Source organism: Oncorhynchus masou, chromosome 2 (assembly GCF_036934945.1).
Source record: "Oncorhynchus masou masou isolate Uvic2021 chromosome 2, UVic_Omas_1.1, whole genome shotgun sequence".
Classification (NCBI taxonomy): Eukaryota; Metazoa; Chordata; class Actinopteri; order Salmoniformes; family Salmonidae; genus Oncorhynchus; species Oncorhynchus masou.
In genome coordinates this window covers 2,336,760-2,351,421 of record NC_088213.1, presented here as the reverse complement: position 1 = coordinate 2,351,421, position 14,662 = coordinate 2,336,760, and the positions used below count along the sequence as shown (strand labels likewise).

Here is a 14,662-nt window from a genome sequence, read left to right as displayed (position 1 = left end):
TGGAGAGTTGACTGTGGGGAGAGTTGACTGGGGAGAGTTGACTGGGGAGAGTTGACTGTGGAGAGTTGACTGTGGAGAGTTGACTGTGGAGAGTTGACTGTGGAGAGTTGACTGGGGAGAGTTGACTGTGGGGAGAGTTGACTGGGGAGAGTTGACTGGGGAGAGTTGACTGGGGAGAGTTGACTGGGGAGAGTTGACTGGGGAGAGTTGACTGGTGAGAGAGTTGACTGTGGAGAGTTGACTGTGGAGAGTTGACTGTGGAGAGTTGACTGTGGGGTGAGTTGACTGTGGAGAGTTGACTGTGGGGAGAGTTGACTGGGGAGAGTTGACTGGGGAGAGTTGACTGTGGAGAGTTGACTGGAGAGTTGAATCTTTTCTATGTTGTTTGTCCCTGCAGAAAGGATCAGAAGTGAAGAAAGCAGAGATTCTGGTGTTGGACTCGAAGAGGAGTAACAGCATCAACATCGGCATGACCGTGCTACCAGCTGTCCACGTCATCAAGACCGCCATCCTCAACTTTGACGAGTTCGCCATCAACAAGGAGGGCATCGAGGTGATACTGTCTTTCTACCACCGGGCGGCGCTGTTGCCATTTAGAATCACTATTGAATAGGATCTGCAGGTGCTGTTTACACCACGACCAGTGCACTCGGACGTCAGTGACCTGCGAAGGGCTCAGGGGGAGAAGTACACTATTTCTCTAGTGTGGTTGAATGAATGTTTACTGTCAACGATGTTTACCTGAACATCTCTCTGTTCGCACCTTCTTTTGTTTTATAACAACATGTCCACTACTCACCCTTTCTTAGTCCTCTGATTGTCCTTTCACTGTGGTACAAATCCACAGTCCATGTCTGTCTCTCTCTTCCCCCTCTAGAAACACCATGCCTCTAGTCCTCTGTTCCAGTCATCCCCCTGTCTCTCTCTTCTCCCTCTAGAAACACCATGCCTCTAGTCCTCTGTTCCAGTCATCTCCCTGTCTCTCTCTTCTCCCTCTAGAAACACCATGCCTCTAGTCCTCTGTTCCAGTCATCCCCCTGTCTCTCTCTTCCCCCTCTAGAAACACCATGCCTCTAGTCCTCTGTTCCAGTCATCCCCCTGTCTCTCTCTTCCCCCTCTAGAAACACCATGCCTCTAGTCCTCTGTTCCAGTCATCCCCCTGTCTCTCTCTTCTCCCTCTAGAAACACCATGCCTCTAGTCCTCTGTTCCAGTCATCCCCCTGTCTCTCTCTTCCCCCTCTAGAAACACCATGCCTCTAGTCCTCTGTTCCAGTCATCCCCCTGTCTCTCTCTTCTCCCTCTAGAAACACCATGCCTCTAGTCCTCTGTTCCAGTCATCCCCCTCTCTCTCTTCTCCCTCTAGAAACACCATGCCTCTAGTCCTCTGTTCCAGTCATCCCCCTGTCTCTCTCTTCTCCCTCTAGAAACACCATGCCTCTAGTCCTCTGTTCTAGTCATCCCCCTGTCTCTCTCTTCCCCCTCTAGAAACACCATGCCTCTAGTCCTCTGTTCCAGTCATCCCCCTGTCTCTCTCTTCTCCCTCTAGAAACACCATGCCTCTAGTCCTCTGTTCCAGTCATCCCCCTCTCTCTCTTCTCCCTCTAGAAACACCATGCCTCTAGTCCTCTGTTCCAGTCATCCCCCTGTCTCTCTCTTCCCCCTCTAGAAACACCATGCCTCCAGTCCTCTGTTCCAGTCATCCCCCTGTCTCTCTCTTCTCCCTCTAGAAACACCATGCCTCCTCCTCTAACTCCAGTCATCCCCCTGTCTCTCTCTTCTCCCTCTAGAAACACCATGCCTCTAGTCCTCTGTTCCAGTCATCCCCCTCTCTCTCTTCTCCCTCTAGAAACACCATGCCTCTAGTCCTCTGTTCCAGTCATCCCCCTGTCTCTCTCTTCTCCCTCTAGAAACACCATGCCTCTAGTCCTCTGTTCCAGTCATCCCCCTCTCTCTCTTCTCCCTCTAGAAACACCATGCCTCTAGTCCTCTGTTCCAGTCATCCCCCTGTCTCTCTCTTCTCCCTCTAGAAACACCATGCCTCTAGTCCTCTGTTCCAGTCATCCCCCTCTCTCTCTTCTCCCTCTAGAAACACCATGCCTCCAGTCCTCTGTTCCAGTCATCCCCCTGTCTCTCTCTTCTCCCTCTAGAAACACCATGCCTCTAGTCCTCTGTTCCAGTCATCCCCCTGTCTCTCTCTTCCCCCTCTAGAAACACCATGCCTCTAGTCCTCTGTTCCAGTCATCCCCCTGTCTCTCTCTTCCCCCTCTAGAAACACCATGCCTCTAGTCCTCTGTTCCAGTCATCCCCCTGTCTCTCTCTTCCCCCTCTAGAAACACCATGCCTCTAGTCCTCTGTTCCAGTCATCCCCCTCTCTCTCTTCCCCCTCTAGAAACACCATGCCTCCAGTCCTCTGTTCCAGTCATCCCCCTGTCTCTCTCTTCCCCTCTAGAAACACCATGCCTCCAGTCCTCTGTTCCAGTCATCCCCCTGTCTCTCTCTTCCCCCTCTAGAAACACCATGCCTCCAGTCCTCTGTTCCAGTCATCCCCCTGTCTCTCTCTTCCCCCTCTAGAAACACCATGCCTCCAGCCCTCTGTTCCAGTCATCCCCCTCTCTCTCTTCCCCCTCTAGAAACACCATGCCTCTAGTCCTCTGTTCCAGTCATCCCCCTGTCTCTCTCTTCTCCCTCTAGAAACACCATGCCTCCAGCCCTCTGTTCCAGTCATCCCCCTGTCTCTCTCTTCCCCCTCTAGAAACACCATGCCTCTAGTCCTCTGTTCCAGTCATCCCCCTGTCTCTCTCTCTTCTCCCTCTAGAAACACCATGCCTCCAGCCCTCTGTTCCAGTCATCCCCCTGTCTCTCTCTTCCCCCTCTAGAAACACCATGCCTCGTCCTCTAACTCCAGTCATCCCCCTGTCTCTCTCTCTTCTCCCTCTAGAAACACCATGCCTCCTCCTCTAACTCCAGTCATCCCCCTCTCTCTCTTCTCCCTCTAGAAACACCATGCCTCTAGTCCTCTGTTCCAGTCATCCTCCTCTCTCTCTCTTCTCCCTCTAGAAACACCATGCCTCCTCCTCTAACTCCAGTCCTCTGTTGTCTTGTAGAAAATCCTGACGATGACTCCATCTGAGGAGGAGAAGCAGAAGATCCAGGAGGCCCAGCTGGCCAACCCGGACGTCCCCCTGGGCTCAGCAGAACAGTTCCTCCTCACCCTGTCCTCCATCAGCGGCCTCAGCGCTCGGCTGCAGCTCTGGGCCTTCAAACTCAACTATGAGACCCTGGAGAAGGTAGGATCGGGGGGGGGGGGGCTTCTAGCCTTGGAGGCAGTCTGTTCTGCTCTCATTATGGAATAGTCCTCGTGCCTCCTGCAGAAACTGATCTAGGACCAGGCTAGTGTTCTGCTCGTCTCATTATGGACTAGTCCTCCTGCAGACACTGGTCTAGGACCAGGCTAGTGTTCTGCTAGTCTCATTATGGATTAGTCCTCCTGCAGAAACTGATCTAGGACCAGGCTAGTGTTCTGCTCGTCTCATTATGGACTAGTCCTCCTGCAGAAACTGATCTAGGACCAGGCTAGTGTTCTGCTCGTCTCATTATGGACTAGTCCTCATGCAGAAACTGGTCTAGGACCAGGCTAGTGTTCTGCTAGTCTCATTATGGAATAGTCCTCATGCAGAAACTGATCTAGGACCAGGCTAGTGTTCTGCTAGTCTCATTATGGAATAGTCCTCATGCAGAAACTGATCTAGGACCAGGCTAGTGTTCTGCTAGTCTCATTATGGACTAGTCCTCCTGCAGAAACTGATCTAGGACCAGGCTAGTGTTCTGCTCGTCTCATTATGGACTAGTCCTCCTGCAGAAACTGATCTAGGACCAGACTAGTGTTCTGCTCTCATTATGGACTAGTTATCCTGCAGAAACTGATTTAGGACCAGGCTAGTGTTCTGCTCGTCTCATTATGGACTAGTCCTCATGCAGAAACTGATCTAGGACCAGGCTAGTGTTCTGCTCGTCTCATTATGGACTAGTCCTCATGCAGAAACTGATCTAGGACCAGACTAGTGTTCTGCTAGTCTCATTATGGACTAGTCCTCATGCAGAAACTGATCTAGGACCAGGCTAGTGTTCTGCTAGTCTCATTATGGACTAGTTCTCATGCAGAAACTGGTCTAGGACCAGGCTAGTGTTCTGCTAGTCTCATTATGGACTAGTTCTCATACAGAAACTGGTCTAGGACCAGGCTAGTGTTCTGCTAGTCTCATTATGGAATAGTCCTCATGCAGAAACTGATCTAGGACCAGGCTAGTGTTCTGCTCGTCTCTACACAGCTGTACATCGTCTTCACGCTCTTCCTGTCGTCTGTCATCATGTGCTGCAGAAACCACGAGTATCCAACAGCTCCCCAGGGGAACAGCGTTAGTCAGTGTGTCAGACAGGCAGCTCAACAACAGCTGAATATTGTCCTCGTGGGTGATGGGTGGGATGAGGAGAGAGAATATCAACAGGCTGCCCAGGATCGGCAGATTCTGTTCTGACACACACACACACACACACACACACACACACACACACACACACACACACAGACACACACACAGACACACAGACACACAGACACACAGACACACAGACACACAGACACACACACACACACACACACACAGACAGCTCAGTCTCTGCAGTGGCCTGTGACTCCTCACTGACTGCCTGTTTTAGCCTGTTTGATGCAGTTTGTTTCCTCCCTGAATGTCGTCTCTCTCTTCGTCTCTCTTCCTCCCTGAATGTTGTCTCTCTTCGTCTCTCTACAGGAGATAGCGGAGCCTCTCTTCCTCCCTGAATGTCGTCTCTCTCTTCGTCTCTGTACAGGAGATAGCTGAGCCTCTCTTCCTCCCTGAATGTCGTCTCTCTCTTCGTCTCTCTTCCTCCCTGAATGTTGTCTCTCTCTTCGTCTCTCTACAGGAGATAGCGGAGCCTCTCTTCCTCCCTGAATGTCGTCTCTCTCTTCGTCTCTCTACAGGAGATAGCGGAGCCTCTCTTCCTCCCTGAATGTCGTCTCTCTCTTCGTCTCTCTACAGGAGATAGCGGAGCCTCTCTTCCTCCCTGAATGTCGTCTCTCTCTTCCTCCCTGAATGTTGTCTCTCTCTTCCTCCCTGAATGTCGTCCCTCTCTTCGTCTCTCTACAGGAGATAGCGGAGCCTCTCTTCGTCTCTCTACAGGAGATAGCTGAGCCTCTCTTCCTCCCTGAATGTCGTCTCTCTCTTCGTCTCTCTACAGGATATAGCGGAGCCTCTCTTCGTCTCTCTTCCTCCCTGAATGTCGTCTCTCTCTTCGTCTCTCTACAGGAGATAGCGGAGCCTCTCTTCCTCCCTGAATGTCGTCTCTCTCTTCGTCTCTCTTCCTCCCTGAATGTCGTCTCTGTCTCTCTACAGGAGATAGCGGAGCCTCTCTTCCTCCCTGAATGTCGTCTCTCTCTTCGTCTCTCTTCCTCCCTGAATGTCGTCTCTCTCTTCGTCTCTCTACAGGAGATAGCTGAGCCTCTCTTCCCCCCTGAATGTCGTCCCTCTCTTCGTCTCTCTACAGGAGATAGCGGAGCCTCTCTTCGTCTCTCTACAGGAGATAGCTGAGCCTCTCTTCCTCCCTGAATGTCGTCTCTCTCTTCGTCTCTCTACAGGATATAGCGGAGCCTCTCTTCGTCTCTCTTCCCCCCTGAATGTCGTCCCTCTCTTCGTCTCTCTACAGGAGATAGCTGAGCCTCTCTTCCTCCCTGAATGTCGTCTCTCTCTTCGTCTCTCTACAGGATATAGCGGAGCCTCTCTTCGTCTCTCTTCCCCCCTGAATGTCGTCCCTCTCTTCGTCTCTCTACAGGAGATAGCTGAGTCTCTCTTCCCCCCTGAATGTCGTCTCTTTGTCTCTCTTCCCCCCTGAATGTCGTCTCTCTCTTCGTCTCTCTTCCTCCCTGAATGTCGTCTCTTTGTCTCTCTACAGGAGATAGCGGAGCCTCTCTTCGACCTGAAACTAGGCATGGAGCAGCTCGCCAAAAACAAAACCTTTAAGCGCATCCTAGCAACGATTTTGGCCATTGGAAACTTCCTCAACAGTACCAGTGTAAGTGTGTTCTTCCTGTCTGCGTCCCAAATAGAAACCCTGTTTCCTGTATAGGGCACTACTGTTGACCAGGGCCCATAGGGCTGTATAGGGCACTACTGTTGACCAGGGCCCATAGGGCTGTATAGGGCACTACTGTTGACCAGGGCCCATAGGGCTGTATAGGGCACTACTGTTGACCAGGGCCCATAGGGCTGTATAGGGCACTACTGTTGACCAGGGCCCATAGGGCTGTATAGGGCACTACTGTTGACCAGGGCCCATAGGGCTGTATAGGGCACTACTGTTGACCAGGGCCCATAGGGCTGTATAGGGCACTACTGTTGACCAGGGCCCATAGGGCTGTATAGGGCACTACTGTCGACCAGGGCCCATAGGGCTGTATAGGGCACTACTGTAGACCAGGGCCCATAGGGCTGTATAGGGCACTACTGTTGACCAGGGCCCATAGGGCACTGCTGTTGACCAGGGCCCATAGGGCTGTATAGGGCACTACTGTTGACCAGGGCCCATAGGGCTGTATAGGGCACTACTGTTGACCAGGGCCCATAGGGCACTACTGTTGACCAGGGCCCATAGGGCTGTATAGGGCACTACTGTTGACCAGGGCCCATAGGGCTGTATAGGGCACTACTGTTGACCAGGGCCCATAGGGCTGTATAGGGCACTACTGTTGACCAGGGCCCATAGGGCTGTATAGGGCACTACTGTCGACCAGGGCCCATAGGGCTGTATAGGGCACTACTGTTGACCAGGACCCATAGGGCTGTATAGGGCACTACTGTCGACCAGGGCCCATAGGGCTGTATAGGGCACTACTGTTGACCAGGGCCCATAGGGCACTACTGTTGACCAGGGCCCATAGGGCTGTATAGGGCACTACTGTTGACCAGGGCCCATAGGGCTGTATAGGGCACTACTGTTGACCAGGGCCCATAGGGCACTACTGTTGACCAGGGCCCATAGGGCACTACTGTTGACCAGGGCCCATAGGGCTGTATAGGGCACTACTGTTGACCAGGGCCCATAGGGCTGTATAGGGCACTACTGTTGACCAGGGCCCATAGGGCACTACTGTTGACCAGGGCCCATAGGGCTGTATAGGGCACTACTGTAGACCAGGGCCCATAGGGCTGTATAGGGCACTACTGTTGACCAGGGCCCATAGGGCACTACTGTTGACCAGGGCCCATAGGGCACTACTGTTGACCAGGGCCCATAGGGCTGTATAGGGCACTACTGTTGACCAGGGCCCATAGGGCTGTATAGGGCACTACTGTTGACCAGGGCCCATAGGGCTGTATAGGGCACTACTGTTGACCAGGGCCCATAGGGCTGTATAGGGCACTACTGTTGACCAGGACCCATAGGGCTGTATAGGGCACTACTGTTGACCAGGGCCCATAGTGCACTACTGTTGACCAGGGCCCATAGGGCTGTATAGGGCACTACTGTTGACCAGGGCCCATAGGGCTGTATAGGGCACTACTGTTGACCAGGGCCCATAGGGCTGTATAGGGCACTACTGTTGACCAGGGCCCATAGGGCTGTATAGGACACTACTGTAGGCCAGGGCCCATAGTGCTGTATAGGGCACTACTGTTGACCAGGACCCATAGGGCTGTATAGGGCACTACTGTTGACCAGGGCCCATAGGGCTGTATAGGGCACTACTGTTGACCAGGGCCCATAGGGCTGTATAGGGCACTACTGTTGACCAGGACCCATAGGGCTGTATAGGGCACTACTGTTGACCAGGGCCCATAGGGCTGTATAGGGCACTACTGTTGACCAGGGCCCATAGGGCTGTATAGGACACTACTGTAGACCAGGGCCCATAGGGCTGTATAGGGCACTACTGTTGACCAGGGCCCATAGGGCTGTATAGGGCACTACTGTAGACCAGGGCCCATAGGGCTGTATAGGGCACTACTGTTGACCAGGGCCCATAGGGCTGTATAGGGCACTACTGTTGACCAGGGCCCATAGGGCTGTATAGGGCACTACTGTTGACCAGGGCCCATAGGGCTGTATAGGGCACTACTGTTGACCAGGGCCCATAGGGCTGTATAGGGCACTACTGTAGACCAGGGCCCATAGGGCTGTATAGGGCACTACTGTAGACCAGGGCCCATAGGGCTGTATAGGGCACTACTGTAGACCAGGGCCCATAGGGCTGTATAGGGCACTACTGTCGACCAGGGCCCATAGGGCTGTATAGGGCACTACTGTTGACCAGGGCCCATAGGGCACTACTGTTGACCAGGGCCCATAGGGCTGTATAGGGCACTACTGTTGACCAGGGCCCATAGGGCTGTATAGGGCACTACTGTTGACCAGGGCCCATAGGGCTGTATAGGGCACTACTGTTGACCAGGGCCCATAGGGCTGTATAGGGCACTACTGTCGACCAGGGCCCATAGGGCTGTATAGGGCACTACTGTTGACCAGGCCCCATAGGGCTGTATAGGGCACTACTGTCGACCAGGGCCCATAGGGCTGTATAGGGCACTACTGTTGACCAGGGCCCATAGGGCTGTATAGGACACTACTGTTGACCAGGACCCATAGGGCTGTATAGGGCACTACTGTCGACCAGGGCCCATAGGGCTGTATAGGGCACTACTGTCGACCAGGGCCCATAGGGCTGTATAGGGCACTACTGTCGACCAGGGCCCATAGGGCTGTATAGGGCACTACTGTCGACCAGGGCCCATAGGGCTGTATAGGGCACTACTGTTGACCAGGGCCCATAGGGCTGTATAGGACACTACTGTTGACCAGGACCCATAGGGCTGTATAGGGCACTACTGTCGACCAGGGCCCATAGGGCTGTATAGGGCACTACTGTCGACCAGGGCCCATAGGGCTGTATAGGGCACTACTGTCGACCAGGGCCCATAGGGCTGTATAGGGCACTACTGTCGACCAGGGCCCATAGGGCTGTATAGGGCACTACTGTCGACCAGGCCCCATAGGGCTGTATAGGGCACTACTGTTGACCAGGGCCCATAGGGCTGTACAGGGCACTACTGTTGACCAGGGCCCATAGGGCTGTATAGGGCACTACTGTTGACCAGGGCCCATAGGGCTGTATAGGGCACTACTGTTGACCAGGGCCCATAGGGCTGTATAGGGCACTACTGTTGACCAGGGCCCATAGGGCTGTATAGGGCACTACTGTCGACCAGGGCCCATAGGGCTGTATAGGGCACTACTGTCGACCAGGGCCCATAGGGCTGTATAGGGCACTACTGTCGACCAGGGCCCATAGGGCTGTATAGGGCACTACTGTCGACCAGGGCCCATAGGGCTGTATAGGGCACTACTGTCGACCAGGGCCCATAGGGCTGTATAGGGCACTACTGTTGACCAGGGCCCATAGGGCTGTATAGGGCACTACTGTTGACCAGGGCCCATAGGGCTGTATAGGGCACTACTGTTGACCAGGGCCCATAGGGCTGTATAGGGCACTACTGTTGACCAGGGCCCATAGGGCACTACTGTTGACCAGGACCCATAGGGCTGTATAGGGCACTACTGTTGACCAGGGCCCATAGGGCTGTATAGGGCACTACTGTTGACCAGGGCCCATAGGGCTGTATAGGGCACTACTGTTGACCAGGGCCCATAGGGCTGTATAGGGCACTACTGTTGACCAGGGCCCATAGGGCTGTATAGGGCACTACTGTTGACCAGGGCCCATAGGGCTGTATAGGGCACTACTGTTGACCAGGGCCCATAGGGCACTACTGTTGACCAGGACCCATAGGGCTGTATAGGGCACTACTGTTGACCAGGGCCCATAGGGCTGTATAGGGCACTACTGTTGACCAGGGCCCATATGGCTGTATAGGGCACTACTGTTGACCAGGGCCCATAGTGCTGTATAGGGCACTACTGTCGACCAGGGCCCATAGGGCTGTATAGGGCACTACTGTTGACCAGGGCCCATAGGGCTGTATAGGGCACTACTGTTGACCAGGGCCCATAGGGCACTAATGTTGACCAGGGCCCATAGGGCTGTATAGGGCACTACTGTTGACCAGGGCCCATAGGGCTGTATAGGGCATTAGGACTGTAAAGGCCCTGTATCGTACAACAATGTAAAAAATATCACCTCAAGTGGACTAGCCGCGTGTATGAACCCGCCCACCTGAGGAGTTGTCCTTTTCAGACATCTACTTCCTGTGTTTGGGGGGGGGGGGGGGGGGAAAACATCTACTTCCTGTTTTTGAGGGGGGAGGGGGTGCAAAAAACATCTACTTCCTGTTTTTGAGGGGGGTGCAAAAACATCTACTTCCTGTGTTTTAGGGGGGTGCAAAAAACATCTACTTCCTGTGTTTTAGGGGGGGGTGCAAAAAACATCTACTTCCTGTGTTTTAGGGGGGGGTGCAAAAAACATCTACTTCCTGTGTTTTAGGGGGGGGTGCAAAAAACATCTACTTCCTGTTTTTGAGGGGGAGGGGTGCAGAAAACATCTACTTCCTGTGTTTGAGGGGGGGTGCAGAAACATCTACTTCATTCACACATCATTTGTGTGAACAGGTTGTCCAGATAACCCTATCACACTGTTTTTATTTCATTTTTGTTGGAATTTTAAAAAAGTAATAATTTAATACAGTTGCAAAGTTTGTTAATTTAATGATATTCAAATCAAATTGTATTTGTCACATACACATGGTTAGCAGATGTTAATGCGAGTGTAGCGAAATGCTTGTGCTTCTAGTTCCGACAATGCAGTAATAACCAACAAGTAATCTAACTAACAATTCCTAAACTACTGTCTTATACACAGTGTAAGGGGATAAAGAATATGTACATAAGGATATATGAATGAGTGATGGTACAGAGCAGCATAGGCAGGATACAGTAGATGGTATCGAGTACAGTATATACATATGAGATGAGTATGTAAACAAAGTGGCATAGTTAGTGGCTAGTGATACATGTATTACATAAGGATGCAGTCGATGATATAGAGTACAGTATATATGTATGCATATGAGATGAATAATGTAGGGTAAGTAACATTATATTAGGTAGCATTGTTTAAAGTGGCTGGTGATATATTTTACATCAATTCCCATCAATTCCCATTATTAAAGTGGCTGGAGTTGAGTCAGTGTCAGTGTGTTGGGAGCAGCCACTCAATGTTAGTGGTTGTTGTTTAACAGTCTGATGGCCTTGAGATAGAAGCTGTTTAACAGTCTGGTGGAGGTAGAAGCTGTTTAACAGTCTGGTGGAGGTAGAAGCTGTTTAACAGTCTGGTGGAGGTAGAAGCTGTTTAACAGTCTGGTGGAGGTAGAAGCTGTTTAACAGTCTGATGGAGATAGAAGCTGTTTAACAGTCTGGTGGAGGTAGAAGCTGTTTAACAGTCTGGTGGAGGTAGAAGCTGTTTAACAGTCTGGTGGAGGTAGAAGCTGTTTAACAGTCTGATGGAGATAGAAGCTGTTTAACAGTCTGATGGAGATAGAAGCTGTTTAACAGTCTGATGGAGATAGAAGCTGTTTAACAGTCTGATGGAGATAGAAGCTGTTTAACAGTCTGATGGAGATAGAAGCTGTTTAACAGTCTGATGGCCTTGAGATAGAAGCTGTTTAACAGTCTGATGGAGATAGAAGCTGTTTAACAGTCTGATGGAGGTAGAAGCTGTTTAACAGTCTGATGGAGATAGAAGCTGTTTAACAGTCTGATGGCCTTGAGATAGAAGCTGTTTAACAGTTGGGATGGAGATAGAAGCTGTTTAACAGTCTGATGGAGATAGAAGCTGTTTAACAGTCTGATGGAGGTAGAAGCTGTTTAACAGTCTGATGGAGATAGAAGCTGTTTAACAGTCTGATGGAGATAGAAGCTGTTTAACAGTCTGGTGGAGATAGAAGCTGTTTAACAGTCTGATGGAGGTAGAAGCTGTTTAACAGTCTGGTGGAGATAGAAGCTGTTTAACAGTCTGATGGAGATAGAAGCTGTTTAACAGTCTGATGGAGATAGAAGCTGTTTAACAGTCTGATGGAGGTAGAAGCTGTTTAACAGTCTGATGGAGATAGAAGCTGTTTAACAGTCTGATGGAGATAGAAGCTGTTTAACAGTCTGATGGCCTTGAGATAGAAGCTGTTTAACAGTTGGGATGGAGATAGAAGCTGTTTAACAGTCTGATGGAGATAGAAGCTGTTTAACAGTCTGATGGAGGTAGAAGCTGTTCAACAGTATGATGGAGATAGAAGCTGTTTAACAGTCTGATGGAGATAGAAGCTGTTTAACAGTCTGATGGAGATAGAAGCTGTTTAACAGTCTGATGGAGATAGAAGCTGTTTAATAGTCTGATGGAGGTAGAAGCTGTTTAACAGTCTGATGGAGATAGAAGCTGTTTAACAGTCTGATGGCCTTGAGATAGAAGCTGTTTAACAGTCTGATGGAGGTAGAAGCTGTTTAACAGTCTGGTGGAGATAGAAGCTGTTTAACAGTCTGATGGAGATAGAAGCTGTTTAACAGTCTGATGGAGATAGAAGCTGTTTAACAGTCTGATGGAGATAGAAGCTGTTTAACAGTCTGATGGAGGTAGAAGCTGTTTAACAGTCTGATGGAAGTAGAAGCTGTTTAACAGTCTGATGGAGATGAGATAGAAGCTGTTTAACAGTCTGATGGAGATGAGATAGAAGCTGTTTAACAGTCTGATGGAGATAGAAGCTGTTTAACAGTCTGGTGGAGATAGAAGCTGTTTAACAGTCTGGTGGAGGTAGAAGCTGTTTAACAGTCTGGTGGAGATAGAAGCTGTTTAACAGTCTGATGGAGGTAGAAGCTGTTTAACAGTCTGATGGAGGTAGAAGCTGTTTAACAGTCTGATGGAGGTAGAAGCTGTTTAACAGTCTGATGGAGGTAGAAGCTGTTTAACAGTCTGATGGAGGTAGAAGCTGTTTAACAGTCTGGTGGAGGTAGAAGCTGTTTAACAGTCTGATGGAGGTAGAAGCTGTTTAACAGTCTGATGGAGATAGAAGCTGTTTAACAGTCTGATGGAGATAGAAGCTGTTTAACAGTCTGATGGAGGTAGAAGCTGTTTAACAGTCTGATGGAGGTAGAAGCTGTTTAACAGTCTGATGGAGGTAGAAGCTGTTTAACAGTCTGACGGAGATAGAAGCTGTTTAACAGTTGGGATGGAGATAGAAGCTGTTTAACAGTCTGATGGAGATAGAAGCTGTTTAACAGTCTGATGGAGGTAGAAGCTGTTTAACAGTCTGATGGAGATAGAAGCTGTTTAACAGTCTGATGGCCTTGAGATAGAAGCTGTTTAACAGTCTGGTGGAGATAGAAGCTGTTTAACAGTCTGGTGGAGATAGAAGCTGTTTAACAGTCTGATGGAGATAGAAGCTGTTTAACAGTCTGATGGAGGTAGAAGCTGTTTAACAGTCTGGTGGAGGTAGAAGCTGTTTAACAGTCTGGTGGAGGTAGAAGCTGTTTAACAGTCTGGTGGAGGTAGAAGCTGTTTAACAGTCTGGTGGAGATAGAAGCTGTTTAACAGTCTGATGGAGGTAGAAGCTGTTTAACAGTCTGATGGAGGTAGAAGCTGTTTAACAGTCTGGTGGAGGTAGAAGCTGTTTAACAGTCTGATGGAGGTAGAAGCTGTTTAACAGTCTGATGGAGGTAGAAGCTGTTTAACAGTCTGGTGGAGGTAGAAGCTGTTTAACAGTCTGATGGAGGTAGAAGCTGTTTAACAGTCTGATGGAGATAGAAGCTGTTTAACAGTCTGATGGAGATAGAAGCTGTTTAACAGTCTGATGGAGGTAGAAGCTGTTTAACAGTCTGATGGAGGTAGAAGCTGTTTAACAGTCTGATGGAGGTAGAAGCTGTTTAACAGTCTGACGGAGATAGAAGCTGTTTAACAGTTGGGATGGAGATAGAAGCTGTTTAACAGTCTGATGGAGATAGAAGCTGTTTAACAGTCTGATGGAGGTAGAAGCTGTTTAACAGTCTGATGGAGATAGAAGCTGTTTAACAGTCTGATGGCCTTGAGATAGAAGCTGTTTAACAGTCTGGTGGAGATAGAAGCTGTTTAACAGTCTGATGGAGATAGAAGCTGTTTAACAGTCTGGTGGAGGTAGAAGCTGTTTAACAGTCTGATGGAGATAGAAGCTGTTTAACAGTCTGATGGAGGTAGAAGCTGTTTAACAGTCTGGTGGAGGTAGAAGCTGTTTAACAGTCTGGTGGAGGTAGAAGCTGTTTAACAGTCTGGTGGAGGTAGAAGCTGTTTAACAGTCTGGTGGAGGTAGAAGCTGTTTAACAGTCTGGTGGAGGTAGAAGCTGTTTAACAGTCTGATGGAGATAGAAGCTGTTTAACAGTCTGGTGGAGGTAGAAGCTGTTTAACAGTCTGGTGGAGGTAGAAGCTGTTTAACAGTCTGATGGAGGTAGAAGCTGTTCAACAGTCTGATGGAGATAGAAGCTGTTTAACAGTCTGATGGCCTTGAGATAGAAGCTGTTTAACAGTTGGGATGGAGATAGAAGCTGTTTAACAGTCTGATGGCCTTGAGATAGAAGCTGTTTAACAGTCTGATGGAGGTAGAA

General features: G+C 50.1%; 1 protein-coding gene across 1 annotated transcript in view; it reads left to right on the top strand.

Moving 5' to 3' along the window:
* LOC135554425 (FH1/FH2 domain-containing protein 1-like) overlaps window positions 1–14,662 on the top strand; it is a 261,547-nt gene that overhangs the window by 206,892 nt on the left and 39,993 nt on the right. Inside the window, 3 exon segments of the mRNA XM_064986740.1 lie at window positions 398–553; window positions 3,105–3,287; window positions 5,986–6,105. Coding sequence (XP_064842812.1) covers window positions 398–553; window positions 3,105–3,287; window positions 5,986–6,105 — 459 coding nt within the window.